The sequence below is a fragment of the Ochotona curzoniae genome, unplaced genomic scaffold, assembly GCF_017591425.1.
Source record: "Ochotona curzoniae isolate NIBS_2020 unplaced genomic scaffold, NIBS_Ocur_1.0 contig_2723, whole genome shotgun sequence".
In the NCBI taxonomy this organism is placed as follows: Eukaryota; Metazoa; Chordata; class Mammalia; order Lagomorpha; family Ochotonidae; genus Ochotona; species Ochotona curzoniae.
In genome coordinates this window covers 23685102-23712665 of record NW_024465573.1, presented here as the reverse complement: position 1 = coordinate 23712665, position 27564 = coordinate 23685102, and the positions used below count along the sequence as shown (strand labels likewise).

Here is a 27564-nt window from a genome sequence, read left to right as displayed (position 1 = left end):
CTGGAGGCAACAGAGTAAAGAGGTGTTTTCCAAAGTGCAAAAAACCAAATGTGGTAATCATTACTATCAGGCATGGTGAAATCGTAGAAATAACACTGTATATGACTAAGCTGTAGACTGCTGGAAAAGGGATCTTCGAAAGTTCACTTAGGGTTGCAGAGTCACTTTTCCTCCCAGCCACTTTTGGTCAGTCTGAAATGTTAGAGATTCTCCTGTTTCTCTCCTCCAGATTTCTCAGGTTGAGGACACTCAATCTGCTGGCCTCAGTTCCACTGAAGAGTGGATCACCTACACGTTTATTCTGCTTATGAAAAGTAAGGGGCAAAAACCACTCTTTTCTCAAAGGATCTCAAAGTGTGAAAAAGTAGACACGGACATCAGTAATCTGAGTGAAATGTTTACATTTATATTGAAATATGCACTACAACAGAATGAGTTCTACTAGTCCATGAAACTTTGCCAAAGCAGAATCACAAACTTCCATTGGGGAGGTTCAAGTCAGCTAGCAGCAGTGACCCCCAAGCAGGAACATCAAGGAGCAGCTTGGGGGACCCCTCTCCAAAGAGACCTCTTTTCAAGAAGCCCCAGGCGCACTTCTCCCACATGCACCCACACAGATCTGGGAGCTACGACATGCTCCTCATTTTCATATATTTTTTAGTTTCTTCTTCACTGCAATAAATATAAACTTGGCAATGCTCATACACCACAGCACAGACAGTATTTCAGGCTTTAGCATGTAACTGTAAACAGTGACTAGGTTAAAAAAATAAAAAGCTGGAATTATACTTTTAAACAAGTGACAGAATTCTTAAGAGCAGGCCATGAGCTAGTCAAGATTTGTTTGGTTGGGTTTGGGTTTTCTGACAAGATTGAAGTTTAGGCAGATGTCCTAAGCAGTCCAAACAGACCCAAGGTGGTAGCTAGGGCACATCTGTGGCCACGCAGAGCACATGAACAGCAAGCAGCCTGCCTTTTATCACTGCTGGCAGCACATCTTGAACCTTGCTAATGCAGGAGATACGACCAGACAGCTTTACAGCCCCATCGCTGCCTGCCATCTAGCATGGAGGACATGGGTGGCAAAGGAATTAAAATTTGCTAAGAAAGAAAACAGAACAGTACCTCTGTTAGCTGCCTAGAAAGTTGGCCCCTAATCACAATGACAACTAGGACAGTTCACTTGGACACTGCATTTCAGACTTCTAAAAAGTACAAAGACTAAGCAGGAAGCTCCGTCACTGAAGCAAACCGGGATGTCAATCAAAGAAAAACAAGATTAATAGCCTTTTTCTAAAACAGTGCAAGGAAACCTGGCAAGAAATGAAAGTGGATTCGGTATCTGTACATTAGCAATGGGATCGAATCATTATTTAAAATGCTAGTGGTTCCAATACTATTGCTTGAATAGCTCTGGCAGATGCAGTAACATCTGAGGTTCATACACATACACAAAGAAGCTGTCAGCCAACCCACAAGGGTTATCTGATCCTCAGTTAAGAGAGAAGCTAAAAGCACGTGCTACAGGAGCAACCTCATGAGCCGATTTGGATCTTACCCCTCTTGGACAAGTAGAAAGAAAAAGACCTAGATAGGAACCGGTCTTCACACACACAGAATTATGCCTTCAACAGATTTTTCTTCCTCTACTTATACCTCAGCTAAGAAAACAATCTGTCTTGAGAAAACCAAGAACCTTGGGCTACTAAAAACAAAAAGAAAATTTCAAAATAGTAAACAAGTTTAGTAAACACCAGATGTATGTTGTTTTTAATGACATGATACATTCAGAAAAAGAGTGTATTTTCTAAACAAAGATGAAAACCAAAAATTCTAGAGATTCAACAAGAAAAAAAAAAAAAGCCCAAGTTCTACCCCTTTTGATCAAACGATTCTTAGCATAAACCGGCAACCCTCTTCCAACATAAAAGTCACAGCCACTTGCCATGCCAGCAGAGAACTCGGTGACTGAATCTGAACATTGCAGAGTCCAGCTGGAAGAATTAAGAATTACTTTAACACCCGCCTGGTCCAGCTAGTACATGTTCCAATTGTACAGTGAATATTGTATCATCTATTCTTCCATTATTTTTTAAATGGCAACTCTTGAAGCTGAAGCAAATCATTAGGGATTGCCAAGAGCTTTCTTGAAAGGAACTCTCCAATGAAGATGTATTAGCAAAAAAACCCTAAAATTTAAAGGAACCCAATACTTTCTCACTAAAAGGTGGGAAGAAGGTAGAATGTTTATTTTGAACTGATATAATTCAAAAATTAAGCCAATTTAAAAAAATGCACAACCTAAGAGTGTATGAAACTTGGTAACAATGCCAGGCATTACAGAATGGGAAACAGAATTATTCTGATATTTTTTTTCCCCAAAAGGAAACTGTAACAGGTTTTAAGGGAAAAAACAGTCAAACCAGACTAGGAATATGGATAGCACTACACAGATTACAGCACACAACACCACAGAACAATGAGTTATACACAAGCAACATATGAGAGTAACTGGCTGGGACTTACACTTCCAGCAACAGAGCTTCTAGGTCAAAAACATGTTAAAAGCTTTTAATGTCAACAAGGACAAACAAAGAAGTGGGGACAAGGGAGAAAGCCTGCATGCATGGGTCTAGTATAGACATGATACTCAGCAGCATAAAAAACATTCCCTCCAAAGAGTCCTCCACATGGGGAAAAACCTGTTCTTCACCACTAGCCATGGGAAAAATGAACAAAGTGGAATGAATTCACTTGTAACTATAGCATCTCCCATTTCTGAATGACAAGCAGTATAATCTGATGTTAAGAAAATGCTGAGGATATACACGAGTAATGCAAAATAAAAGGTTCAATTATGGACCCTGAAAACTGGAAAAGAACCCCATGTTTTAAAGCCAAATAGATGTGACTCTGACAATTATTGTATTTATCATAATCCATAGAAAAAAAGGCCAAGAAAAGAACCTTCATATTGTTCAGTACATAGGCTTGATGTCATCCCAGGAAAAACAGTGATAATTCAATGAATGCATCACACATACAACTAAAAAGTCCCCTTCTTGTTTCAAATGAACTTAAACAACAATCTTCTTGGCTAAATTTTCTCTTGTGTCAAACCTTCTATATACAGGACCAGTTTAAATCCCTCCTCCCTTTCAAACACTAGGTATGAACATCCAGGAACATTCTACAACGCAAAGTGCCTTAAGAAAGAGAAGGATGCTGTAGTGCCAGTGACATAACTGATCTCAGGACGCTGGGAAGCTATGAACACTGATGGGAGCCAGTCAGGCAAGGGTGGTTTGCTTCTCCTCAGGGGTTTCCTCCAACAGCTGCATGATCAGTTCATGGAGGGGTTTGCAGATCTTTGCATAGCCGCCTCCTGTGAGATGCAGAAAATCAAACATGTCGTGGCAGGAGATGGCCCCGTCCGAGTGCACGAAGCCCCCATCTGTATCCAGCAGCTGCACATTGGCAAGCTTCGGCAGGGAAACCTTGAGAAGTTGGTTTACCTTGGCATTCTTTTGCCTCAAAGGATTGGGCTTCTCACCTCGAGGTAACAAACCCTGGGGCAGAGCAGAGAACAGGAAATGAGAAAATTCATTCATTATATCTGACTTAAGAAAATTCCAGGGAACCTGCTTTAATTTCTGAAACTATGGACAACCTGAGTCTTAATGAAAGCTATGCATTCCTTCTTAGCCTTATCACAGGTTCTTTCCCCTTCTTGTAACTGTTGGTAGTTTGCAGGTTATTTGTCCCTGCCCACAACTCCTCTCTCTGAACATGTTCAGCCAGATTTCTTTCTAGAGTTTCAGATTTAAATGCTGAACACTCAGCATTAGAGCCAAACTTGAATGTTTCCAGGGAGTTCAAACTGAACCTGTCTAGATAATGGAGAGGGTGGAAAGGAAAATCCCTGAGCAGATAGAAAATAGAAATTAGAAAACAAAACAAAACCCACACGTCCTAAGGTGATGCCTCATTCTACCTCCAAACCAGGCTCTTCACATATTCTACCCAGTGTTTGCCCTAGCATCCTTGAGGGTCTCGCTGCACATACCTTGTCTTTTGGTCATTAAATTACTATCTTTGCATTCTAAATTCCTCTCTACTCTGCTAAATATACTAACAATCAAAGCTAGGGAACAGCACCATTCACCTCCATTAATGTAAACATCTTAATAGTTTTCTACTGCCAATGTTTTTATCCACTCTCCACATAGCTTTTGGAGAAGTCTAGCTCAAATGCACATCTGTCCATTAATGCCACATGGGACCAACGACATAATACATCATTAGAAGGTTAGAATGAATGCTGTCTTGATGAATCAGATCCACACAATGTCTGGTAGGATAAATACATATGGCCTCGATTAATTTTTAACTTACACATTGATGACCCACCATATTTTTCAGATATCACATGTTCTCCCACTACAGTAAAGAAATCTGCTCTTATATACAGTTAGAGCAAGATTTAATCATCCAAAAGAAGCTTTGAAAGAGGCAGGAATTTTGTGGTGCTAAGGGATATGGTAGAGCAGGTTAAGCTACTTAGGACACCTGCATCCCATAATGGAGTGCTGCTTTGCTTCTGATCAGCTCTCTGCTAATGAGCACTGCAAACAGTAGATGATGGCTCAAGTATCTGACTCCCAGCCACACACACATAAGAGATTTGGATGGAGTTCCCAGCTTCAGCCTCGCCCAGCCCAAGCTGTGGACACTTTCTTTAAAATACAAAATATTCAATATACTTATTCACATCTACTTTAAATTTTTAAGGAAAATGTTGGGGCACTGATTATCGATTTATCTTATGACTATACAGTTTTCATGGAGAATTAAACAGAATTATTACTCATACCCTGGCCCTGGACACCTAGAAAGATTTAAATCCTGTCTTTCTACTACAGTAAAGGAAAGAACCTATCTTATACACAGTAAGAGCAAGCAAGGTTTCATCATCTAAATAAGTTAAGCCTCTGTCTGTGGTGCCAGCATCCCATCTAGGTACTAGTTTGAGTCCTTGCTGTTCTACTTCCAACCCAGCTACTTAATAATGGCCTGGAAAAGTAGTGGAGGATGGTCCAAGACCTTGGGTCTCTGTACCCAACATGGGAGACCCAGGAGCAGCTCTTGGCTCCTGGCTTTGGATCAGCCCAGCTCGGCTGCTAGAGCCATTTGGGGAATGAACCAGCACATGGAAGATCTACTTTCTCTGTTAACTCTGCTTTTCAAATGAATACATCTGAAAATATTTTGATTAAGCAATAAATACATCACATATGATATATTATTTACATATCACAGCCCTGAAATCTTTACACAACTGTTGACAATCTGAGGTTTGACACCTCAGAGTTGACATAGAAGAGCAATCTTCAGTGTTGACATATCCAAGTCTGGTGGAGATAAAATGAGCAACCGGGAAAGACAATAAACACACACTGTGTCCTGATTTTCACAGACCACCACAGCGCTCGGATGATTAAGCCTCAAAAACAAGGTAACACAGTCATGGAAATGTTCAAGCAATGATGAGAAAGGGATCTTGTATTTGTATAGCATTCTCCTTAAATGTTTTTTTCTTTGATTTCAAACAACTGGTAAAACAGCAAAAACAAACAAGCAAACAAACAAATAAACAAAAAAACCCACAGCTTTTTAAAATCCCTTGACCTTGTAACAACTTTTTAAATTTTATTTCCTTTAGCTCTTTACAAATGCATATGTACTTTCAAGTAATCCTAAATATATCTATTGTTTATATTGCCATTTTTTTTTACTTAAACACATATTAAAATTTGTTTTTACAAACCTCTAAATGTAACATGATCGGTGCCATTCTATTCAATGATTTATATGAGGGTATTTAAAATCTTAGGCCTAGCATGGTAGCCTAGTGGCTAAAATCCTTGCCTTGCATAGGCCAGGATCCCATATGGGCACCAATTCTAGTCCCAGCTGCTCCACTTACCATTCAGCTCCCTCCCTGCTTGTGGCCTGGGAAAGCAGTAGAGGACAGCCCAAAGCCTTGGGACCCTGAACCCACGTGGGAGACCTGGAAGAGGCCCCATCTGCTGATTCACCAAGTGGCTGCAATTGCCAGAGCTGAGCTGATAAGAAGCCAAGAGCCAGAAGGCCTTCAAGGTCTCCCACACAGGTGCAGGGTCCCAAGGCTTTGGGCCGTTCTTGACTGCTTTCCCAGGCCACAGACAGGGAGCCGGATGGGAAGTGGAGCAGCCAGAGCACGAACTGGCGCCTATTTGGGATCCCAACATATACCAGACGAGGATTTGGCCACTAGCCTACTGTGCAGGCCTGGAAACCAATGAAATCTTTAAAATAGAACTCAGTTGTCAACTTTTACATCTGTAACACTCCTGTTCTCACCTTAGTGTCATCTGTAGTTTAATCATTCCCTCCTTACATGTATGCTAAATCAACTCTTTCTTTAAAAAAAAAAATTTATTTTTATTTATTGTGAAGTTAGATATACAGAGAGGAGGGGAGACGGAGAGGAAGATCTTCTGTCCAATGATTCACTCCACAATGACTACAACGGCTAGTGCTGAGCCAATCTGAAACCAGGAGCCAGGAACATCCTCCAGGTCTCCCACACGGGCGCAGGAACCCAAGGCTTTGGGCTGTCCTCGACCGCCTTCGCAGGCCACAAACAGGGAACTGGATGGGAAGCACTGCCACTGGGATTAGAACCAGTGTCCATATGGGATCCCGGCGCGTTCAAGGTGAGGACCCTTGCTGCTAGTATACCACGCAGAGCCCAAATCAATACTTTCTTAACATTATCTTATTAAGGACCCACATATCAGGGATCTTCAAAAAGTTCACAGAAAATGTATATTGTGAAAAAATATTCTGGGCGCTAGCATCATAGTGCAGTAAGGTACCCTTCCGCCTGCAGCACCAGCGTGCCATATGAGCACCGGCTTGAGTCCTGGTTCACTTCTGATCCAGCTCCCTGCTTATGATCTCAGAAAGCAGTGGACAACAGTCCAAGTCCTTGGGACCCTGCACCCAAGTGGGAGACCAGAGGAGGCTCTCGGCCCCAAGCTTTGGATCAGCTTGGCCCTGTTCCTTGCAGCCATTTGGAGAGTGGGCCAGAGGACAGAGACCTTTTCCCCCTGTAGAATCTGTCTTTCCAATAAAAAGAAATCTTTTTTTTTTTTTTAAAGGCATCTGGGGCCTGGCGCAGTTACACAGTGGTTAAGGTCCTCGCCTTGCACGCCCAGGATACCATATGGGTGCCAGTTCTAATCCCGGCAGCTCCACTTCCCATCCAGCTCCCTGCCTGTGGCTCGGGAAAGCAGCCGAGGACAGCTCAAAGCTTTGGGACCCTGCACCCGTGTGGGAGACCCGGAAAAGGCTCCTAGCTTCGGATCGGCATAGCATTAGCAGTTGCGCTCACTTGGGGAGTGAATGATCGGATGGAAGATCTTCCTTTCTGTCTCTCCTCTCTTTATATCTGCCTTTCCAATAAAAATAAAATAAATCTTTAAAAAAAAAAGGCATCTGAATTATCAAAACGTTTCCATACTTCTAAACAAGCCTCAGAAGACAAAACTGGTACAGCCAGGAAGAGAGTGGGCTACATCAGAGCAGAGATCAAAGCAGCTGACTAATGTCTCCACCAAAGACTACATACCAACACAATGATTTTGGCCTGTGGCTGCCGTGTATTGATGAGCTGAACAATGGCTTCAATCCCACCTGCTACTTCTTCAGCTGTATTTTCGTGGTTGTTTGTTCCTACCCAGACAACAATGACCTGAAATTGAAGACAAAATAATAATAATAATAATAAGTATGTAGTGGTAAGGGAAAGGTCTAAATTTTAAAATCTTATTTTAAAAATCAAATAAAAAATTAAGAAGGATATATTTCTCAAGTAACATTAGTAGGTTCACTATCTTAAAACACTGACTCATACCTTATCTCAAATACCAGGATAAAGTCCAAAAACATTAATATCTATGTGGCAATATGATACTATGAGGAAGTAAGGGAGAAGTCGTTCATCAGACTTGGAAGCTAACTTCTCAAAATCCAAAAAGCATCAAAAAGATCAATACATTCAACTCAATAAAACTAAAGCCTTCTGCATGTTATATATGACAGTGTGTATACAAATGACGGAAGTCTAAGGAATTTGGGGAAGACACTGACCGCTCACATCATAGATAACTTTGTCTCCCTACATGTCATAAATACAAGCATCCAGGGGAGCGGAGTGGGTGTGACTCAAGAGGAGTCAGAAAAGTGGAGGCTGGATGCAATTCTAATTTTCTTTAAAAACAAAACAAAAGAAAATCACTTTACAATTCTGTTATCAGCTAAGACATACTTGTCTGATTCAACACAGTACCTTCAAACTTTGCCCCCCCCAAAGGCACGTAGATGAATTTTTTTTGTTAGAAAGGCAAAGAATAAAATAGTAACTTTTATCAGTAACTCAACTTTGGTGTTCTACCCCAAGTCTGAAACAAGTAAACACTGTGCCAACTCAGGAAGTTACGATAAGGTACTGGATAAAGATATAATTTATTCACATCTGCTCTCAATTTTCTCCAGAGTAACTTGAAGACGTTGATTACTAATTTGTTTATATGGTTAATCAGACCCAAATTACTTCCTGAAGAGAATCAGGGCATGGGCCACAGCCCGCCTATAAGCAGTTGTATGCATTCCTTATAATAGCACACATCATTACCATAAAATCTCCTTACAACTTAAGAGGATAATTAAATAATTACAAATACAATCCAGATCAACAGTATGCTAGCAGTTTTTTAATCAAATAAATATTTTGTATAATTAAGCTATGATAATACCATTGACCTTATAGGGGAATGAGAAAAAGAATAGTCACAACAGTGCTTTAAAAAAGCAATGTTTCTCCTGCAGTTCCAAACAATTTAACCATATTGTAGAAAAGCTTCATTCCACCTTGGGTTTAATATTCTCCAGTTCTCCATTCTTCAGTCTCCACAAAACATGTCTTGTTGTATCTCCCCCAATTCCAAAATTCAGTGCATGAAGTGGGGAAAAAAGTTCTCGCCATATCTAAAAAGAAAAACTCAGGTTAGCTAAAACTAGTGGGAAACAAGCCTTCAACTGAAGTAACAATTTGTTTTCTGTATTTAAAAAGCAAAACTGCAAATGCTGTATCACTCTAAAAAAAGATGTATCCACTCCCTAAAAGGATTACAATGGTCAGGTCCGGGCCAGACCAAAGCCAGAAGCCTTCTTTTGTTGCTTTCCCAGGTGTCTCTGTAGGAAGCAGAGTCGGAAGTGGAGCAGCCAGGACGCAAAGCTGAGTCAATTTGGGATTCTAGCATCACAGGTGGCAGCTTAAGCTGCCGTGCCACAATACCAGCCCCAAAGATATCATTTTTTAAAAAGATTTATTTATTTATTTATTTTTTATTGGATGGGCAGATATACAGAGAAGAGACACAGAGAGGAAGATTTTTTCTCCGCTGGTTCTCTCCTCAAGTGGCTTCACTGGCCAGAGATGAGCCCATCCAAAACCAGGAGCCCGGAGCTTCTTCCAGGTCTCCCATGTGGGTGCAAGGTCCTGAGGCTCTGGGCCGAAATCAACTGTTTTTCCAGGCCACAAGCAGGGATCTGGATGGGAAGTGGGGCTGCTGGGATTAGAACTGGCGCCATATGGGATTCTGGCGCATGCAAGGCAAGGAATTTAGCTGCTAGCTACTGTACCAGGACCAAAGATATCATTTTGTAACTTAGTTCTTAATGAAAATTTGTAAAATGATTCTTAACGCACCATTAGACCTCAGCTAAAGAACTGAATCATAACTGTCTGAGGTCCCTAAAGAGCTCACTATGAAACAAAGACACCTAACAGCAGGGCTCCTAGAAGCCAGAGCAACAGAGGGTCAGGAATAAGCACTGCCACTGTTACCTTTGTCTCATCAGGCTTGGTGGCATAAAGAATCCTGTGACGTAAACCTGTTTTCCCTTATATTCTGAACCAGAGTTTGTCTAACAGTCATGATTAAGCCTGTAAGTTCAGTTCCAGAATGCAGTCAGTAACTCATAAACTTACAAGGCCATGAGCACCCCAACACACACACCCACCCCCTCAGCCCTGCTTTACCTCATACTGCTGCATTAACTGCACCATGGAGTCTCCCACAAACAGGACATCAGGCTCTTTGTCTTTACAATCCAGGACAAATCTGTTGTGCTAGTTTGAAGGAAGAAGAACAATTAGAAACTGGCATTTCTTTTTCCCTATGAGATTTCTTGTCATGGGGGAAAAACAGCTGTCCAGCCAATTACCGTTGTTAACATAAATGCAGGGGTCTACCTATAAAGTTTATTCTTCACATTATGACATGAACCAGAACTTTCTTCATATTCTTACCAGACTGGTCATTTTAGCATGTACAAGAAAATCAGAAATACACTGAAATCAGAATACAGAAGTGTACTTAATGTGGTTTAAAAAAAAAATTTCTTCTCTGGGCCTGACACAGTAGCCTAGCAGCTAAAGTCCTAGCCTTTCACATGCTGGGATCCCATATGGACGCCGGTTCTAATTCCAGCAGCCCCGCTTCCCATGCTCCCTGCTTGTGGCCTGGGAAAGCAGTCGAGGATGGCCCAAGTCCTTGGTACCCTGCCCGTGTGGGATACCCGGAAGAAGCTCCTGGCTCCTGGTTTCGGACGGGCTCAGCTCTGGCCATTCCTGGTACTTGGGGAGTGAATCATCAGATGGAAGATAATCCTCTCTTTCCAATAAAAATAAAAATAAATAAAATAAATCTTAAAAAAAAATCTTCAAATTCTTACTAGGAAAATTCTAAGTGTAAGTATGAATATTACAATGAATATCTATACATCTATTTGTATTCAACAACAAGTAAAAATTTCCCAGGCTTGACTGCTACCTTTGTAAAACATTTTAAGCGTTTGTTTGGAAGGCAGAGTGAGAAAGAGTCTTCCACTCACTGGTTCACTCCCCAATGCCTGAAGAGCTGGAGTTGGGCCAAGCTGCAGCCAAGAGCCAGACACTTCATCTCCATCTCCCACATGGGTGGCAGGGATCCAAGCACCCGGCTCATCATCTGCTACTCCCAGCTCCATCAGCAGGAAGCCAGATAAGAATGGCCGAGTAGGAGGACGGCTTACGCCCTTGGGCCTCTGTACCCATGTGGAAGGCTTCCAGCTTCCAGCCAGCCCAGCTCTGGCTGCTGTGGCCCTTTCAGGAGTGAACAAGCAGATGGAAAATCTTTCTCTTGTCTCTCCTGTCTATAAATCTTTCAAAAAAAAAAAAGTAATATTTAATTAATAAATAGTTACCGGGGAAGGAGGAGAAAGATAAGAGATCCTCCACCTGCTGGTTTACTAGCCAGATGGCCAAAATGTCAGGGTGGACCATGTCCAAACACTTGGACAATCTGCTGCTGCTTTTCCCAGGCCACTAACAGGAGACAGATCTGAAGTGGAGCAACACAGGCGTGAATGGGCACCAAAAGGGGATGCCAGTGTCTCAGGTATTGGCTTTACTTACTATGCCTTGAAACTGGCCTCAAAACAATTTAAAATCTATAGAAGAGTCTTAAAGTACAAGTATTCTCATATATCATTATCTATAGTTAATATCTGCCTGATATGATACATTTACCAGAACTAAGAAAATAACACCAATAAACACTGTCAAGTGGAGTTTATTTGGCCTTCATTAATTTTTCCAGTGTTGTCCTTTTTCTGTTCCCAAGATCAATTCAGGCCACCAAGTTACACTTAGCATTCAGTCTTCTTCATTCATGATCGTGGCTTTTATTGACCTGAGAGACATAAAGCTCTCACCCACGTGTTCACTTACCAAATGCCTGCAACAGCTGGGACTCAGCTGAGCCAAACCTAGAACTCAAGTCAGGTCTTCTATACGGGCGACAGGAACCCAATTTTCTCATTTGCTTTATTTTATTATTTATTTTTACTGGAAAGTCAGATATACAGAGAGGAAGATATTCCATCTGTTGATTCACTCCCTAAGTGGTTGCAAAAACCAGAGCTGAGCTGATTTGAAGCCAGGAGCCCAGAGCTTCCTCCAGGTCTCCCACGTGGGTGCAGGGTCCCAAAGCTTTGGGCCATCCTCGACTGCTTTCCCAGGCCACAAGCAGGGAGCTGGATGGGAATTGGATCTGCCTGGATTAGAACTGGTACCTGTATGGGATCCTGGGCATGTGAGGCGAGGACATTAGCTGCTAGGCTATCGCGCCAGGCCCATATTTAAAAAAAAAAAACTGCTATAGGTGAATGCCTTCCGTGTTGCATCCTATTGCATATTATATATCATTGTGACTTACTCCTGATGATGTTGGCACTAATCACTTACCAGATTTGTCCATTAAAACATTACCTTCCTTTTTTATACTCTTTGTCAGAAGGCATACACTAAAACCAGTCTACACTAAAGATAAGGAAAATACAGCTCCTCAAGCTGGAAGCATGTAGTTACCAGATGTAGTCATGCAGTCACATGTAAAGTTACCAGAATAATTTAGGGGATATATTCTGAGTATGAGAAAATACCATGTTTTGGGCCCAGCGCAATAGCATAGCACCTGAAGTTCTCTTCTTGTACCTGTGAGGACGTTAGCCACTAGGCCATCAAGCTGGGCCCAGTTAACACTTTTAACAAAGGTATACATGACCTAAACATTCATCAATGAGACAATGGGCAAATCAAATGTAGTATTTTTGTATGCTGCAGTGGAACACTATTTTAAGTAGCAGGGTCCCTGCCATCCACCTGGGATCTAGGTGGAATTCCAGACGTAACTGCTTGGGCCTGTATTGGCCATCTGAGGGTTTACCAGTAGGTCAAAGATCTCTCTCTTTCTGCTTCTCCTCTCTTTTTGTTACTTCGCTTTTTCAAACAAAGAAATAAAATGAAATGAAAGTGAGTAAACTATGGTAACCTAAAAAAAAAAAAAAGTATTTATTTTATTTGAAAATCGGTTACGGGAAAGACAGAAATCTTTCGTGTCACCCTTGCACAGGGGCCATGCTAATTTTCTCTGAATTGTTCCAATTTTAGCATATGTGCTGCCAAAGCAAGCACAAGACAGAAATCTTCCATCCTGGTTCACTCCCCTGTTGGCCACAGAAGTGAAGGCAGTACGAGGCCAAAGCTGTAAGCCAGGAGCATCAGCTCGGTCTCCTACGTGAGTGTTGGGGGCCCAAACACTTGGGCCATCTTCCACTGATCTTCCCAGGTCAGTAGCAGGGAGCTAGGCTGGAAATGGACACACACTGGAGCCCACATGGAATGCTGGTATTGCAGGCAGCTATACCAATACCAGCCTATATAGTTAGATTTTCAACAAGTATAAAATATTGTAGTATCTTTAGGAAGATACTAAAGTTTTGAAACAAAAAAATACCCTTTACACACTTATAGATTGCATACCTAAGTAGTATATTAATACATGAAAATAACAAACACCAAATTTGGGAATATTGGTAATCAGAATAGTAAGGTATATGAGTCCAAACATTAACAACTGATGAACCAGGTGAAGGGTATGGAAAGCACCTTCTAAGATTTCAAAATCTTCGTAATCTGGATATTAATTTACAATAAAAAATCTTCAGATAGTGCTATCTTTTAAGATAAATTGAGTACAACTACTAAGTTACATGAACATCCTCAATTCCAATTTTTTTTTTCATTTTGAGACACAGATTTACAGAGAGAAAAGGAGGGAGGGAGAGGGTAAGGGGGAGGGAGGGAGAGCAAGGAGGGAGACAAAAGGAGAGAGAGAAATAGATAGATGGGCCTTCTGTGCCTTCCATCTGCTGTTTCACTCATGAGATGGCTGCAACAACTAGAGCTGAACCAATCCAAAGCCAGGAGCCAGGAATGTCTTCCAGGTCTCCCATGTGGGTATATGGGCCCAAGCACCTAAGCCAGACTCCACTGCTCTCCCAGGCTATATGTAGCTATATGTAGGGGAGCTGGATCAGAAATGGAGTAGCTGCAATTTGAACTGCGGCCCATATGGGATGCCGGCACCACAGGTATTTCTAATACTAGATTTCTATGTACAGTAATTAATTTTGGTTGAATATAAATGTAATATAATCATCTCTTCACAGCTCTGGTCAACAGGTCCTAAAAAAAACTTGAGAACCTCATCTCATGTCAGTAATATCACACACTTCCTCTTACCTGAGACATCCACCTGTCATCTCCTTGAATATCTTCTGCTGCATGCGGAATAGCTGCTGGGTTTGAGTCTCCCTGGCTCATTCTACACCTGAGGAAGAATGGCTTCGTTAGGCTTCATTTTATTAACAGTAATATTTACTATCACTTTCTTAAAAACTGCATCAGGTTTCAAATAACAATGTGCTTCATTATCAGCCTAGAAACAACTGGGACTTATTTTCAGTAGTGATGAACTCCACATGTGACTACTTCTGTCTCATAAACATGATCAAGCTTCCAGACAGGATGGCATATAACTAGAAAAACTGCATGGCATTCTAAAAATCTGTTTCAGATTTTTATGATTGCACATTACTATAAGTAACAAAGCACACAAGGAATTAAAAAACATCATATAATACAATGAAATCTGTATCATGGCCTTTTATATTGCAAATATTATTGTTCAGTATAGGGGCTGGCACTGTGGTTAAGCCACCACCTGCACTGTTGGCATCCCATGTGGGCACTGACTCAAATCCTGGCTACTCCAGTGAACTGCATTTGGGAAGTGAGGTAACTAGCAGATGGAAGATCTCTTGTTCTTTCCTTCCATATTTGTTATTCAAAGGAAGGAAGCAAGGCCAGAGGAAAATTTACCAAGTTTGGAGTTCTTCTTTTTTTTTTTTTTTTTAAAGATTTATTTATTTGCTAGCACATTCAAGAATTTGGTCTGAGAACACCGCAGACAAAGTTTCTTTGGAGATCTCCCCAATTGAAATATTAGACTCAGTACCCTAATCAAGAAAAGACAGAAAACAGAACAGGTCAATCAACCATCTCAGCTATATGTTGGCAGCGAAATACAGGGCAAACGGAGACTCTATGATGGACTATGTCAATCAGTAGATTCTTCAACGCCTTCATCGTGCTTGGAGTGGCAATATTGGCAGCGATTCATAACTGGTGAACTATCAAAACCACTTGAGCAAGAACCTCGGAGCATGCCCTACATCCGGGACCTGGGGAGGGTGGGAAATTGGGTGGGCTTTCTCCCTTAATACCCGCCTTAAAACATGAAGGAAACAATATGGAAATAATAGTCTTACCCATTTTCCTATAGTCCTTGAACCTTTTTACACTAATCAACTATGTAAAGACTGTCAAAAATATGATTAAAAAAATAAAAATTTTAAAAAATGCAACGGCCAGAGCTGTGCTGATCTGAAGCCAGGAGCCTGGAGTCTCTTCTGGGTCTCCCACATGGGTGCAAGGTCCCAAAGCTTTGGGCCATCCTCGACTGCTTTCCCAGCCCACAGGCAGAGAGCTGGATAGGAAGTGGAGCTGCCGGGATTAGAACTGGCATGCATATGGGATCCCGGCGCATTCAAGGAGAGGACTTTAGCTACTAGGCCACGCTGCCGGGCCCTGTGTTTTTTTTTTTTTTAAAGATTTTATTTTTATTGGAGGAGCAGATCAGAGTTACAGAGAGGAGACACAAAGATCTTCTGAGCACTGGCTCACTGTCAAAATGGTTGCAACAGCCCAGGCTGAGCTAATCTGAAGCCAGGAGCAAGGAGTTTCTTCAGGGTCTCCCATGTGGGTGCGGAGTCTTAGCATTTTGGGCCGTCCTCTACTGCTTCCTCAGGCTACAGTCAGGGAGATGGATGGGCAGTGGAGCAGCTGGGACTCAAACCGGCACTCATATGGGTTGCTGGCGCTTGCAAGGTGAGGATTTTGGCACTGAGCCATCACAGCAGGCCAGGGATTCTTTGCTTTTTTTTTTTTTAATTATTATTATTGTTTTTAAAATTTATTTTGACAATCTTAACATAGGAAATTAGGGTAAAAAGGTTCAAGGGCTACAGGAAAGTGGATAAGACTAGTATTTTTTCCATATTGTTTCCTTCATGTTTTAAGGGGGGTATTAAGGGAGAAGGCCCACCCAATTTCCCACCCTCCCCAGGTCCCGGATGTATGGCATGCTCCGAGGTTCTTGCTCAAGTGGTTTTGAAATTTCAACAGTTATGAATTGCTGTCAATCTTGCCACTCCAAGCACTATGAGGTCTTCGAAAAATCCACTGATTGACATAGTCCATCATAGCTGAGATGGTTGGTTGACCTGTTCTGTCTTCTCTCTTTTCTTGGTTAGGATTCTGAGTCCAGCATTTAGATTAGGAAGATCCCCAAAGAAACTTTGTCTGAGGTGTTCTCAAACCAGATTATTGTATGTACTAGCAAGTATAGGGCCTGGCACAGTCCATCGCCCTGATCAACTGGTGCCTGTAATTGCTGGGTTGGTTCTGTTTTCACTCCTGACTTCCACTGGAACCAATGGGTGTTGCAGTCCAGCCTGGTTCCGCCCAGCACATACTTGGCCCTCACACAGACCAGTGGGAGCTGCAGCCTAGTTGGAGCAACCCACAATAACCCCCACCAGGCCCGCCTCCTACCCTGGTTTGCCAGTATGTGTAGCAGTAATCCAGTCTGTCCCACACCCCATTCCACCCCAGCCGCTATCTTAGTTTTATGTCCTCCTGTGGAAGTGGTAACCCAAGAGGGATGAGCCCACTATTTCCCTCCCAGGCCACTCCCACTCCCAGATTATGCACTCTCCAGATAGTTCTGTGGTTTGACTTGTCAGAACTAGCCCCCAGTGCCAGCTTCTTCCAGCTGATGCTGTGGCTAAGCCCAAACAACCCTCGCCCACTCTAATTTTGTTTGCACCAGTAGGAATAATCAGCCCAGCCTGACTTTTCCCTGATCTAGTCCACCTGAGGTGCACAGGTGTTGTAGCCCTGCCTAGTCTGGTCTGCCCCCATCCCAGCCCACGCTCTCCAGCGGGAGTAGCTGTCCAGCAAAGAAACCACCCCTTATTCCCCTGCCGGCTCTGCCCCCTCCCTTCCCTGTTCTCACGCTGGTTGGGTGCTGCGGTCCCTTCCGGTACAGGCAATCTCACCTTGGCATTCCGAATTGTGCACTAGTTTTTGTTGCGACCGAACCTGGCTCGACCCACACTGTTCTGGTGCCTGGATTTGCCAGTGGATGACATGAACAGATTCAGCCTGGTCTTCCCCCGACCCTTGCCAATTGTATGCCAGTAGGTAACTTTCCATGGCCTGTTCTGGGCTGTTTCCAATCATGTTTCTTGTGCTTACCTGCTGGGTCTGTGTCCTGCCAGAGGAATTGCCCAGGATCCTCCAACAGAACCTCTCCCAATGGCAGGTTTCACACTTACCAGTGGGTCCATGAGCCAGCCCTACTCAGTCCACCTCCTGTCATAGCAGAAACCGTGGCTTTTCCTGACTGGCCTTCAACCCAATCTGGTTCTTATTGTTGGATGTTTCAGCCCAGCCATGGTTTGTCCATACCCACATATGGCTCTGTAGGGGTTTGAGACCTTGCCTACTCCATCGCACATCTGGCCTGGTCCTCCAGGACACCGAGGGTGTTGGGGTCTGGCCCGGCTCGGTGCATCCAATCCCAGTCCACACTAGTGCCAAGGGAGACTACAACCGTTTCCAGATAGAATGCAGCCCCCATTCCAGGTCCCACTCCCCTTGGCACGAACCTCTTAGCTCCCCAACTGGGCCTGTTCCCAGTCACAGATCACTCGCATGCCAGTGGTTGCTCTGACTCAGCTTGGCATAGCCCCTCACCTGTCCCGACCTCTGCCTTGGATACTGTGGCTTAGCGTCCCTGGCTCATGTGGACCAGTAGGTACAAGAGCCTAGCTCGGCATGACCTGTGCTCCCTCCTGGTTTCTAGTTTTGTTTGTGGGCTAAGGTTTGCTCAGTCCTGCCCGGTATACCCCGTTCCATTACCAGTTGAAACACTAGCCAGCTATTGGAGCTACTTTTCCCAGTTTGTCCGATCCCCAGGTCTGGACCACATGTTCGTCAGCGGGAGCTATGATTCGCCAAGGGAGTTTCCCAAGTTCTTCCACTTAATCCACTCCCAGACCCAGTTCTCATACGTGCCATTGGGTTTAGGCTAGTGCCCAGCAAAGTCTGGCCTTCCATTTGGCCTTGTATGAGCTAGTGAACATTGCAGCCCGGCCCACCCCAGAGCCTAATCAGGATGCACATTTGGGTGCTGCTGCCCTGAATAGTCTAGACTACTGGGGGTTCTTTTACCTGTGATTGATGGCAGGCTCCTAGGTCACACCTAGCTTAGTCCATCACCACCCCAACTCTTGAGATAACCAGTGGGGCTAGAATTTTCACGCGATGTGGCCCACATATCCCTCACAGAATTTACCCCCGGTTATGGTTCTTAAGTGCTAGTTAATGTAATGACTTGCTTAATGTGACCCTTCTCCTGATCCATCATCATGTCAGGTAACATGATATAATTCTGCAGGACATGCCCCAAGCCATAGCTTCTGCATGGACTGGTATATGGTGGTCAGCACTGTTCAGTGATTACAAGTTTTACAAAGGAAGAGTTACTGCCAGTGGGAATCTTTACGAATGGTTCAGGTCCTAGAAGCACAGTGGGTTCAATCTGGAGCTAATTAAGCAGCGACTCAAAGAACCAAAACCCCAGAGCTCCCGGCCAGACGGACAGCAGGCGGAGCCTGGCACCAAATAGCGCACTGGCCGCCCGGGAACAGCTCACCACGTACACATGGTGGCTGTCATTTGGGATCCAGGCATGAGACGCCCCATCCTGAGACCCACCAGCAGCTGGGAGGCTGCTGGAAGTTTAAATCCCCAGGCCCAAGGTCGCGCACCTCCCCAATCCCATTCACTGCCCAATGAAGGCAGCGGGTGGGTCCTGGACCTGCCCAGTCCCGGATACCTCCCCCATCAAGGGAGCAGCCCCTGGAGCCCAGGCAGGCCTGGGAACAGCTCACCACGTGTACATGGTGGCTGTCGTCTGGGATCCAGGCATGAGACGACCCATCCTGAGACCCACCTGCTTTTGTTTCAAAATCAAGAAAACATTCTATACTTTCTATGTGTAGGACAAAAAAACTGCTTAATTTTAGCTACTGTGGTTAAATTTGATATGTTTAATACAATTTTAAAAGCGCCTCTTTTCCCATACATCTATAGCTCTTATTGGCCTTCAAACAGATAATCAGCAATAAATTCTTTCTGTGAAGAAATATAACATACAGTTGCATTTTTACTTTTTAGTAAATGGATTACTTAAAAATCCAGCCATTTCATTAGTATGTTCTCACTTAGTCTTCTACCTTAACATGTAAGGTATCAGTGAGGTAAAAGGTAATTCAAAGAGTTTATTGAAGGCCCTGCGCCGGAGTCTAGCGGCTCATGTCCTCTGCACACACCAGGATCCCATATGGGCTCTGGTTCATGTCCTGACTGTCCCACTTCCCTTCCAGCTCCCTGCTTGTGGCCTGGGAAAGCACTAGAGGACGGTCCAAAGCCTTGGGACCCTGCACCAGCATGTGAGACCCAGAGGAGACCCCTGGCTCCTGGCTCTGTGACCATTTGGGAGTGAACCACTGGACAGAAAATCTTTTTCTTTGTCTCTCCTTCTCTCTGTAAATCTGCCTTTCCAATAAAAATAAATAAATCTTAAAAAAAAATCATGAGCAGATTGAGAACTCATTAACTAAAAGAAAATGGGAAAACTGTTCTCTCACTACATGATTATATAATTCAAATTATTTTTCCAGTTTGAAGAGCGAAAATGACAAACTATGAATATGAAATACCTTCAAAATAATATGTGTTCAAATATATATCTCACCATTCAAAGACAAAATGCAGGCACTTCAGTTCTTGGGAAATTAAATGCTGGTGCAAAATTAAAGTCACATTACAAGTAGCTGTGAATGCCCACGGCCTACAGAAAAACTCACTTGTAAAGTGGAAAGCACAGGATGTAACTATCTCCTGAAGTGACTTTTCAGGATACGAGGCTTATGCTGCAGGACCTGAAACTGGCCTAGTCCATAGAGTGCACTGCAGGAAAGTTTTAAAAAAAATTTACTTAAAAGCAAAAATTTATTTAAACAGTAGAGTTAAAGCAAGAGTGAGGGAGGTAACTTTCCAACCACTGTCCAAACCCAGGAGCTAAGAACCCCATCCAGGTTTTCACATGTGTGCTGGTGAAGCAATGGGAAGCGGTCCAAGACGGCCAAGTGCTCGAGCCATCTCTTGCGTCCTTCCTAGGAGCATTAGCAGGGAGCTGGATCTGGAGCAGGCAGCCAGAACTAAAGGGCATTCAGACAGCTGCCAGCATTGCAGGCAAAAGGTTTACCTGTGACAATGCCAGGAACGAGAGAGAGAGAGAGAGAGAGAGAGAGAGAGAGAAAGGGTCTTCAGCTGCTTGTCAGCTCCTGAAATGTCTGAAGCGACCAAGGCCAGCACTGCAGCCAGAGTCTTAACCTGTTGCACCAGCAGGTCAACTATTTAACGAATCTTGATTACAAAACGTAATTTCTCTTAGGAGATACAAAGCGGGGATAGGGGGGGGTAATTACTCCTTCTTCCTTTTAGTTTTTTTTTTTTTTTTAGATTATTAATTCTTATTGGAAAGGCAAATTTACAGAGAGAAGGAAAGTCAGATCTTCCGTCTGCTGGTTCACTTCCCGGGTGGCTGCAAGTGCTGTAGCTCAGCAGATTAGGAGCCAGGAGCCAGGACACCAACCAGTGCCCATATGGGATCCTGGCAGATGCAAGGGGAAAACTTTACCCACTAGGTTACTGGACCTGGCCCAAGGGTAATTACTTTTTTTGTTGTTATAGATTTTATTTTATTTTTATTTGAAAGTCAGATATACAGAGAGGAAGATCTTCTGTCCATTGATTCACTCCTCAGGCAGCTGCAATAGCCAGAGCTGCAATGATCTGAAGCCAGGAGCCAGGATCTCTTCTGGGTCATCCATGTGGGTGCAGGGTCCCAAGGCTTTGGGCCGACCTTGACTGCTTTCCCAGGCCACAAGCAGGGAGCTGGATAGGAAGTGGAGCTACTGGGATTAGAACTGGTGCCCATATGGGATCCTGGCAAGTGCAAGGTGAGGACTTAAGCTACTAGGCTACTGCACCAGGCCCAGGTAATTGCTATTAATGGGGATACAAAGAGAGGGTACATGACCACCTAACAGGAAAATAAACAGAAAAAAAACTAAAGTATATGATTGCAGGCTGGTTCAGATTAGTGTGGTCTAAATACTTTCAAATGCTTTAAAACCTGTGAATTGCTCCCAATTTGTACAAAAACATGTGAATTATTGTTTATCTGTTAAAGATTTATTTATTTTTATTGGAAAGGCAGATATACAGAGAGGAGGAGAGATAGAGAGGAAGATCTTCTATCCAATGGTTCATTCCCAAGTGGCTACAAATGCTGGAGCTGAGCTGGGCTGATCTGAAGCCACAAGCTTTTCCTGGTCTCCCACACAAGCGCAGGGTCCCAAGGCTTTGGGCTGTCCTCAACTGCTTTCCCAGGCCACCGGGATGGAAAGCGTGCTGCTAGAATTAGAACTGGTGCGTATATGGAATCCCGGGCAAGCGAGGCAAGTACTTAAGCCACTACCGTGCCAGCCTCGACAGATTTATTTAAAATTTTTTTAAAGATTTATTTTTATTGAAAAGGCAGATATACAGAGAAACGGAGAAACAGAAAGGAAGATACTCTGTCTATTGATTCACTCCCAAAGTGACTGCAACGGCCAGAGCTGAGCCAATTCGAAGCCAGGAGCCAGGATCTCTTCTGGGTCTTCCACGTGGGTACAGGGTTCCAAAGTTTTGGGTCGTCCTCGACTACTTTCCCAGGCCAAAGCAGGAAGATGGATGGGAAGTGGGACTGCTGGGATTAGAACTGGAGCCCATATGGGATGCTGGTGCCTTAAAGGCTCTCGTGCCAGGCCCGTCAACAGATTCATTATAATAAAAGGCCAATAAAGATGTTTAACCTTGTTATATTAAAAATAAATTTTTTGGGCCCGGCGCGGTGGTGCAGTGGTTAAGGTCCTTGCCTTGCACGCCTGGGATCCCGGCAGCCCCGCTTCCCTTCCAGCTCCCTGCCTGTGGCCCGGGAAAGCAGTCGAGGACAGCCAAAGCTTTGGGACCCTGCACCCGCGTGGGAGACACGGAAGAGGCTCCTGGCTTCGGATCAGCATAGCATCGGCTGTTGCGCTCACTTGGGGAGTGAATCATTGGACGGAAGATCTTCCTCTCTGTCTCTCCTCTCTGTATATCCGCCTTTCCAATAAAAAAATAATAAAAATAAATCTTTAAAAAATAAATAAATAAATTTTTAAAAAGTTCTTGATTTCACTTGCATTCCAATGGATCATTTTATTACTGCTGGGGGTTATCTACACGCTGTTTTTAAGATCAGTAATTGTGACGGCCCAGCATATGGCCCCGTAGCTAAATCGTAGTCTTGTTTGTGCCGCCTTTCCATATGGGAGTGTTCATATCCTGCTTCACTTCCCATCCAGCTCCCTGCTCATAGTCTGGGAAAGCAGCAAGGACAGACCAAAGCCTTTGGACCCTGCATCCACATGGGAGACCATGAGGAGGCTCCTGGCTCTGGATCAACTCAACTCCAGCCACTGTGACCATTTGGGGCGTGAACCTGTAGATGAAAGATCTTTCCCTGTATCTCTTTACCTCTTTCAAATCTGACTTTCCAATTAAAAAAAAGAAAAAAATGGATGGGGCTAGTATGGTGTAATGTCAGGCAACAGGCTGCAACACTCAAATGGGTAGTTGTTCAGATCCTGGTTGCTGCACCTCCCACTATGCTCCCTGTTAACACACCTGGGAAAGAACAGGAAGGCGGCCCAATGCTTGGGCCCCTGTCACCTACCTGCATGGAATTCCTGATTCTGACCTGGTTCGAGGCCCTCCCTATTTGCAGCAGTTTGGAGGAATAAACCAGTAGATGAAAATCTCTCTTTCTCTCTGTAACTACCTTTTTAAATAAATCCTCGATCGATCCAGGAAACCTAAAGAATCAGCAGGAGAGCTGACCCCTTGCTGGGCTGAGGATCACTTATCCAAAACGCTTGAGATTTGAAGTGTGGCTAACTGTAGATTTTTTCAGATCTTGGAACATCTGTACTTCAGATATTTTGGGGGTGGGACCCAAGTCTCCATATACAGCTTACACACACAACTCTTAACACATCTGTTCAGGAGCATCATGCTGGCATTTAGTTAAGTTTCAATTTCAGATTGTGGGGAGCTCAAGCTAAATCTCCAAAGCCTACTGCAAAAGATGCTAGGTTCTATAGATAAAAGAACTCAAGGAAACAGTGTCAATTCTAACCTAGTAAGTTTTTTCACCCATATTTTCTACTAGTGCTAACCAAACTCAACAACATTGTGATATTCCAAGCAAGGCACTTCTACCTCAATCCTAAATTTCTTCATTGGCAAAATAAGGGCATAGGGATAGAGAAACTAAGGAATAAAATATTCTTTATCTAATACTACAAGACAGGTGGAACTAGGAAAATATCACAAAACACTTCAGATAAGTAGTCTTTTTTCCCTCCTTTTAACTACAAAAACAAGGCCATCTCCCTCTACAAAAGCATAGATTCCGAGTAAAAATTAGCTTCTTTGTGCCTTCAGACACTTGAATTTTGTATTATTTGGCTAAGTCAAAATCTTACAATACAAAGTAGCTTTCAGTTGTACTGACGTCTGTGATCTGGTAACATTTTTAAACACCAGGAAAACAGAACTGAGTCAAAAACCCACTTTGTCTTGCCTTCCAGAACTATACTAGCATATGCACAAATTAAGGGAGTATGCATCTAGAGGATTCGATTAATTTAGGAGTTAGAAAAAACAAACTGTTGTATTTTTTTTTAATTTAAACATTTATTTATTTAAATTGGAAAGTAGTTACAGAGGAGAGAGATCTTGTATTATCCACTGGTTCACTCCCCAATGGCCAGTGCTGGGCCAGGTCAAAGCTGGAAGCCAGGAACTCCATGGATGACAGGGGTTAAATGCGTGGGCTAGCATCTGCTGTTTTCCCCAGCACATGAACAGGGGGCAGGCTCAGAGGCAGAGCAGCCAGGACTCAAAACGGGCACTCATATGGGATACCAGTGTCAAAGACGTTGGCTTAGCCAACTATGCCACAAAACTGGCTGCAAATCGTATTTTTTCCATGAAAATAAACAAAGGGTCCGGGACTAGCTTCAGAGATGCCTGTGATAGTCACAAAAATGAGTGATTTTTGGTTTTCTGCTCCATGCAGGGGGTAAGTCTAAAACAACACATCTTCAATGTGTTCAATGAATCCTAATCAAGAATTTTAAAAAGAACCAGTGCAATGGCTCAATTAGCTAATCCGCAAGGTTCAAGCACTACGTGCCCAATGGGTGTCAATTCATGTCCAGTTATTTCACTTTCCATCTGGGGGGCCTGGGAAAGTGGTAGAGGATGGCCCAAAGCCTTGGGACCACGCATCTGGCTCCTGGTTTCAGAATAGCTCAACTCCAGCCACTGTGGCTATTTGAAGATGAAACAGTGCATTGAAGACCTCTCTCTCTCTCTGGGAAAATCTGCTTTTAAATAAATAAATAAAACAGAGAAAGAAATAAAGACTGCGGAAACAAATTTTTGTTAATTTACCCCAAGAAACTAGAGCCAGGGCAGTTTTAACTGCCTATTAATGGAGCTGTCTGGTTAGATGAGGAGGAATTTGCACAATTCTTATTCATTTATCTTCTCCACTTAACAAGGACCATGACAATACAAGAACTGAATTTGCAGCAGTGCAGTGCGTAGCACTGAATCAAAAACTAGTACCAACAGCAAGGAATTTGTGGAGCTGAGTTGGGTGTTTCTTCAACAAGAAGGCAGAACGGGAGAGTTGAAGAGCAGGCCTCCAGCCCTAACGCGGGACTCTTCTGAAAGGGCTCACCCCCCCCACCCCGCCTCAGCGCACTGGTGGGTGGGGCCGGATTACAGACATCCATAATTTATTATCAAACGCCCAAGCCAACAAATTAACGCTCAGTGATTGCTACTCCTCCCCAGTTCCCCCACAAGGAGGCAACCTTTATGCCAGAACAATGTGCCCCGGAGGAGGCAATCCCCTTCCTCCTTCTTTCTCTGGCTCCATCACTCTCCACCTCCCATTTAATGGTGTGTCAAATGAGGTTCTATGGGTGACTTGTCTTTTTTTCCCCTTCCTCCTTGGGGAAACTCCACAAACAGGCCAAAGCTTTAAAAAGCCAAACCTTTCTTTAGGGCCTGAATATCCATCATGAAAAGTAATGCTGGCCTGGGAGCTATGGAAAGCAGAATGAGTCACCGTCCAATCGTGTGCCCCAGGAAGACCTGCTGGGCAAGGCGCACGTGCACCTGGAGCAAAGCGCCCCCACAGCCCCTGCCCACTGACAGGTGCAACTCAGCGGCCCGACCTTGGACGAACGAGCAGCCTTTAAAAAGGAGATGCAGCCCCGTCAGCCGACCAGGAAGTTAACCTCCTTTCTTATCAACACCGTGCACCTTCGGGAATCCCTAACCCGAGGCAATGGAGAAGTTTCTCCAGAGTTGAAAAGAACAGGGAAAGAAGAGCTCGGGAAAATAATAAATTAATAAGTGACGGGGTAACTGCGACAGGACGCCCGGCGAGAACGAGAGGGGTGAGCGGTTGGAGCTCGGGCAGGGAGGGGAAAAGGCCGCGGCGGAGGCTTGCAGGCAGGGCCGAGCTGCTCCGTCAACGTGCCGGCGGGAGCGGACAATCGGCTCGAGGGAACCGGGGGTGCAGAGAGACGGCGAGGCCTAATCCGGGGGCGGTTTGGGGAGAGCCGCCGGGTCTGGGGGATGGGGTGCTGGAAGGAAGGGTCTCGGGGCCCCAGGCCGGGCCTGCGCGCGCGCGAGGCCCCCGGGGGAGGGGCGGCCGCGGGCGGCTCACAATAACCCCGCGCGGCCCCTGCCAACTCCCCACCCGACCCCTCCAAGGCGCGATCCCCGATGCACTCACTCCCGGCGGAGGGTCCGTGCGGGCCCCAGGCGGCTGCGGCGTCGGCGGCTGGCGCGGCTGGCGCTCCCTCAGGTCCCCGCGGCCCCGCTCCGGCGCGTCCCTCCTCGGGCCCCAGCCTCAGCAGCAGCGGCGGCGGCAGGAGCAGCGCCTCCACTTCCGGTTCCCTGCCACTCAGGCAAATGGCTTCCGGAAGTCCCGCCCCATCCCGCCGGGCCTCGGCCTGGCGCCCTCTCTGCGCTTCTCTCAGCAGGCGCTCCGGGCGGGCGCGCAGGTGTCGTTCGCCTCCCCGCCAGCTTCCCTGTTGCTTTGTTCTCTCTGGGCGCGCCTCGGCCCCGAAGAGGCCTTGGCTTGGGGCCTCGACCTTCACCTGCAGCGACCTGCCTCCGGTCTGCATTTGCATTCACGTCGTGGCGGTGTGCAGATGGCACTGGGGACAATGTAGCGTGACCTCACACTGACGCCATTCTCTTCCCACCCATCCAACCTGGCCTCCTTCTCCACCCATGGAATAAACCAGATGGCTCAAAGTGGGAGGGAAATGGGGGTCCGAGGTTCTTCAGACAATGCCCCGTGCGGAGGAGTGGATCTCTGTTTTCCAGGATAAATAAATAGAGATCATAGGGGAAGAGCGGTTCCTAGCTTTTTCCGTACTCGTCTACCCAGGTGAGGAAAGAGCTTACAGTCAGTATGGGAAATACTATATGCTAAAAGGCAGAGAATCCCTGAGCAGAGGAGGGGCTTAGAGCGCAGCCCCTGAGCTGGCCCTTTAACATGAATGTGGAGGAGTGGGAGGCCCCAGACTGACTCAAAAAACCTGCTAAAATACGGTAAAATTCCAGCGGCCAAGATCTATCAAATTATTTTTCGGATTTCCTTGACTGTCGAGTGGCATCACATTTGTGTTGCTTCGGACACAGATATTCCAGAATAATTTTGTTCTCATAAAAGATTATTTTTACATGAGTAATTTCTTTTAGAATTCTGTTGCAGGTTACTCTTGTTCTTTGGCATAGCAGTGGGTGCTCAGCAAATATGTGTGGTTTTAAGCAAATTTGCGTTTGCATGACACAAATGATGTGAGGAAACATCCCAGGTGAGGCATTATGGTTGCTGTGCAGCGTGCCCTGGGCGTCCTACGTGGGGGCCCAGGCAGGCTTGATCTAATTTGGATCCAGTTTCATGTTGATGTGCCTGGAAAGGCAGCAAACAATTGGGCTCCTACCACATATGTATGTGGCAAGATCCGGATGGAGTTCTTGGCTCCTGGCATCAGCCTAGCCCAGGTCTGGTTGTTCTTGTTATTTAAAACAGTTCGAGTTCTAGTTCACCAGACCAACGAGGTATCTTAGGAGGTTTATTCCGGCGGGGCAGGAACAGGGTGGAGGTGGTGGAGAGGAAAAAAGGGAAA

The 27564-nt window shown here is 44.6% G+C and overlaps 1 protein-coding gene and 1 non-coding gene across 2 annotated transcripts; both read right to left on the bottom strand.

Moving 5' to 3' along the window:
* Positions 1–384: 384 nt before the first annotated feature.
* On the bottom strand, positions 385–26269 carry PAFAH1B2 (platelet activating factor acetylhydrolase 1b catalytic subunit 2). Its single transcript, XM_040976996.1, has 6 exons — positions 26157–26269; positions 14237–14324; positions 10151–10240; positions 8977–9093; positions 7676–7798; positions 385–3569 (listed from the first exon to the last, which is right to left on the bottom strand). Exons 2-6 carry the CDS (start codon positions 14315–14317, stop codon positions 3291–3293), a joined length of 690 nt encoding a protein of 229 aa, XP_040832930.1. The 5' UTR covers positions 14318–14324; positions 26157–26269; the 3' UTR covers positions 385–3290.
* Positions 13015–13126, bottom strand: LOC121154342. Its single transcript, XR_005883485.1, has one exon. It is a non-coding gene; the product is annotated as a U6 spliceosomal RNA (small nuclear RNA).
* Positions 26270–27564: the final 1295 nt, after the last annotated feature.

What these genes read in the sequence shown, in the direction of transcription:
- PAFAH1B2 (XM_040976996.1), bottom strand. Translation starts at nt 14,317, where the DNA reads ATGAGCCAGGGAGACTCAAACCCAGCAGCTATTCCGCATGCAGCAGAA. An exon ending in AGTTAATGCAGCAGTATGAG is followed by an intron (nt 9,094 to 10,150) that starts GTAAAGCAGGGC and finishes TTTTCTTTTTAG; the next exon opens with ATATGGCGAGAACTTTTTTC. An exon ending in AGGCCAAAATCATTGTGTTG is followed by an intron (nt 3,570 to 7,675) that starts GTATGTAGTCTT and finishes GCTCTGCCCCAG; the next exon opens with GGTTTGTTACCTCGAGGTGA.